The sequence below is a fragment of the Leptonychotes weddellii genome, unplaced genomic scaffold (genome assembly GCF_054177405.1).
Source record: "Leptonychotes weddellii isolate Sample4059 unplaced genomic scaffold, ASM5417740v2 HiC_scaffold_17694, whole genome shotgun sequence".
In the NCBI taxonomy this organism is placed as follows: domain Eukaryota; kingdom Metazoa; phylum Chordata; class Mammalia; order Carnivora; family Phocidae; genus Leptonychotes; species Leptonychotes weddellii.
The window spans coordinates 1-4,096 of NW_027760893.1; the positions used below are offsets into that span (position 1 = coordinate 1).

General features: G+C 64.4%; 1 protein-coding gene across 1 annotated transcript; it reads right to left on the bottom strand.

Moving 5' to 3' along the window:
• Positions 1-4: 4 nt before the first annotated feature.
• On the bottom strand, positions 5-4,085 carry LOC145718564 (integrin beta-2-like; the record flags this gene model as incomplete). The annotated part of the gene is made up of 3 exons (XM_081810068.1): positions 3,491-4,085; positions 1,437-1,526; positions 5-235 (listed from the first exon to the last, which is right to left on the bottom strand). Coding segments are annotated over exons 1-3 (339 nt in total), but the record flags the coding sequence as incomplete, so codon positions are not given.
• Between the last annotated feature and the right edge of the window lie 11 nt (positions 4,086-4,096).

The window sequence follows — 4,096 nt, forward strand, 5'->3', positions numbered from 1 at the left end:
GTCCCTCGCTTGTCCCTGTGCTAGCGGTGGGCCTGGGTGCACCCCCAGCTGTCCCTGGGAGAGAACCTTCCGGAAGGTTGGGACGGGGTCTCACCGGGACGTTGATCTGGACGCCGTCGCAGTCCCCTCTGGGCTGGTCCACCTGCGATACCCCATTACTGCAGAAGGAGCTGTAGGTGACTTTCAGGGTGCTGGGGACCATGTTGTGGTCCAGAAAGACCCTGGAGGAGAGTTTCTGGGGGGGGAAAGAGCGGCCGTGGTTTAGGGGTTCCTCCCACTGTCCTCGGACCCTTCCTGGCCGATGGCGCCGATGCCTCTTCATTGCTCATCCCTCCCTCCACCCACGGAGAGCTGGGGCGGCAGCATGCCCCATACCCCTGCAGGCAGTGGCCGGGCTACCAATGCCATGGCCCCCCAGGACAGGCCAGTGAGGTGGCCGACGGGAACAGGCCACGGCCACGGGGACGGGGCCTGCCGGTCCCACCCACCACCACGTGCCCAGAGCCAGGCACGGGCTAGGAGCTGGGGGAACTGGGTAAATGAATGAGAGACAGACGGAGATGGAGACGGAGATGGAGAGAGACAGGGAGAGAGAGACAGAGGGAGAGGGAGAGACAGAGACAGAAAGACAGACACAGAGAGGGAGACAGAGACAGAGAGAGACAGCAACAGAGACAGAGAGGGAGACAGAGACAGAGACAAAAACAGAGACAGGGAGACAGAGAGACGGGGACAAAGAGACGGAGGGAGACAGAGACAGAGAGGGAGAGACAGAGGGACAAAGAGACAGAGGGAGAGACAGAGACAGAAACAAAGAGGGAGAGACAGACACAGAAAGACAGACACACAGAGAGAGAGACAGAGGGACAAAGAGAGGGAGACAAAGAGAGAGGGAGGAACAGAGACAGACAGAGAGGGAGAGACAGAGACAGAAAGGGAGAGACAGAGACACAGAGAGAAAAAGAGACAGACAGAGACAGAGAGACAGAGTCAGAGGCGAGTGAGCAGTGACAGTCGTGGGTGTGAAGACACAGGAGGGCCCGCCTTGGGGGTTTCGGGCTCCACAAGGGCACAAGGAGCAAACACAACCCCTCACCAGAGCTCTAGCTCCATTCGAGGGCCCGGCACTTCCCGGGTGCTCTCAGCCTGCAGCACGTGGGGAGGCCACCAGGACTGCGGCCTAAGAGGAGGCTGGGTGCCCGTGTTTCAGGGAGGGCAGAGGTGAGGGTCAGGCAGGGCACAAACCACGCCATCCCCGGGCGAGGACCCGGCTGCCCCGTGGGAAGAGCCAGCATCCACTAATCCAGAAGGCCTGATGGTGGCCCTGTGAGGCAGGGCCCCCCCCCCGCAGACCCCCCTTCGGCTGGCCTGCGGCAGGGAGGGCAGGGGTCTGCCCCCAGCCCCGGGGACCCCTGCGGAGCGCCAGGGGCACTCACGTTGTAGGCGTTCTTGATGAGCTGCACCACATTGCTGGAGTCGTCCGACAGCTCCCCGACCGCTGACTTGGGGATGACCTCAGTGAGTTTCTGTTGGGCAAGGAGACCAGACCTGTCTCAGCTGGAGCCCTGGGGCCACGGAAGCCGCAGCGTCCCTGGGGTTTGTAACACCCCAGAGGGTTCCTTCTTGCTCATAAAATGGCCCAGACTGCCCCTCCCCCCCCCCCCCCCCAGATAGCTTATCGCTCTCAGTTAAGACCAGGTCAGTGGCTCAGGAACAGCCCATTTCCTTGCTGGGAGCACTCCTCCGTGGCCGACCTCCAGCTCGTGACCTGCTGGGAGAGCTGTCCCTCGCCACCGTGACAGAGCGACCCGGCGTGCGGATACGTCAGCTACGGCCAAGGGCAGAGAATCTCAAAATGTGCCAACACCGGCAGGAAGGGGTGAGGGGTGAGCATTTCAGTGTGTTGATGTAATTTAATTTTAGTGATGACTGTGGTAAGCAGGAATGGGGCCCTGGGCTCCAGCGGGCCGGGGGTCCCGTGGCGCCTGCGCATGGGCAGGCTGGAGCACCCGTAACGCAGACAGGCCTGGGGCCAGCCTCCAGGACACCTCTGTGCCCCCTCCTCCCCTCACACTCTCTTTCACGGAAGACTGAATCCTCGCTCTGTCTTACAGAACTGATGCTTGTGCCACTTCTCTGCCCCAAAGCTCCCCCCTGTGACTCCCCAGATAGAGTCCAGGTACGTCCACGGAGCCCACAAGGCCTGGCACAGCCCGGCCACCAACCCCTGGTGGCCTCCACTGCCCTCTCCCCTCCACCCCTTGCGCAGGACCCCCCTGTGGCTCTGGGAAGCTGGGCTCTCCCCTGTCCTGTCCCTCCAACCTGCTCTCCCCTCAGTGTGGGGCACCAAGGACAGTCCAGCAAATGCTCTCCTTACAGGCTCTGGGTCGCCTCGATGCCCCTCACCCAGGAGCCCCATGAATGAGGGTCGGGAAACAGGCTCAGAAAGGCCCGGACACACTAGGGCATCGTCCATCCTGGGGGTTTGCAGTTCAAACCTCCTGCTTCTACTCCATCACAGCACCGTCCTGCCCCGACAGCAAAATACCGGGGCCAGCTGTGCCCCCTAGTACTGCCTGCCGGGTCCTGATGGTGCACCCGGTCATCAGCCCGGCACGGAGCCCCGGTCCCTGTGGTTTGGCAAGCTTCCAGTGCCCACCCCAGGGGTTCTCTGGACCCCTGCCCCTCCCCCTCCTCTGCATCTCCTGCAGGGTCCTGTCCCCTTTCGGAGTCTGGAAAACTGACAGTAGGAGCTGCGGGTCTCCGTCTTGGTGCCGGCCCCCCGCCAGCATCCCCCGCCCCAGAAGCGGCAGCAGGCGCCCCCAGGGCGGAAAGCAGGACTCGGGGAGGGTGGGGGAGCCAGCAGGTGCTCTCACAGCGCACCAGAGCCGAGAGGAGGCCACCCTGCTCATCCACAGACTGCGCAGGCACGGAAGGCAGTAACGCAAACACGTGCCGGACAGAGGGCACGAAGGACAGAAGAGAAACTGGCCCAGGAACAGAAAGTTCCCCGTGCTCTGGAAGAACTGAACAGGAACAGTCATTCCGTGAAGTCAGGAGGTCAGGACAGAGCAGGGTTCCCGAAGCAGAGAAGAAGTGTTGTCAGCGTGCGAGAGCTGGTTCCCTGGGTGGGGAGACAGCCCTGGTGGGGCGTTTTGGGGGCGCGTCCCTCTGGAATGCGCCCGGCCCACCCTGTGCACCCGACGTGTGATGGACGCGCTGATGTCGCAATGCGCATGCGTACAAACCGAGGCCGGGGCCCGCAGAAAGAGTCGCTGTGTCGTAGCAGACATGGAAACGCGGCGGCTGCGTTACAGTCCGCCGACAGAGAACATCCTCCTCCCCTGTGCGTCCGCGCAGCGCCCCGAGCCTCACCGGCTGCAGCGCCCCTCCGCCGCCCCCTGCCCGCCGCCACGCTGTGAGCATGTGCCAGCCGCCCCGCCCCCGCCCCCCCCCCCGCCCCCCCGCTCAGGACCCCGGCTGCACCAACCTCGTAGGTTTTCACCATTCTCTTGGTCACCGCAAAGATGGGCTGGATGTTGTTTTCAGCCAGTTTGTGTGCCAGCTGGCCCACCGACGGGTAGTCCTGGAGGGGACGTCTGGTCAGGTGGCCCGGAGGTCAGGCACAGAGCCCCAGGCCCTCCGTCTGCTCCACCCAGGGCCCAGAGGCCTAGCCCCCCCACCCCGAGCAGTTCAGGGTGCGGTGTCAGCTCGCAGCAGGCGAAGGCAAGCTCCTGCGATGGGGACCAGACCAGAGGACGCTGACCTCCCCCCTAGCCCCCTGGACTCCCTGTGCCGCCTGCTCCCTGCTCCTCTGGGGCAGAGCCCCTGACGCCACAGCCCGGCCCCTGCGTTCCCTCCTGGGCCCCCTGTGCTGCCCGCTCCCTCCGAGGACACGGGGACACAGGGACACGGGAGGGCCCCCTGTGCTGTCGGTCCCTCCGAGGACACGGGGACACATGGACACGGGAGGGCCCCCTGGGCTGTCGGTTCCTCCGAGGACACGGGCACACAGGAGGGCCCCCTGGGCTGTCGGGCCCTCCGAGGACAGGGGGACACAGGGACACGGGAGGGCCCCCTGGGCTGTCGGTCCCTC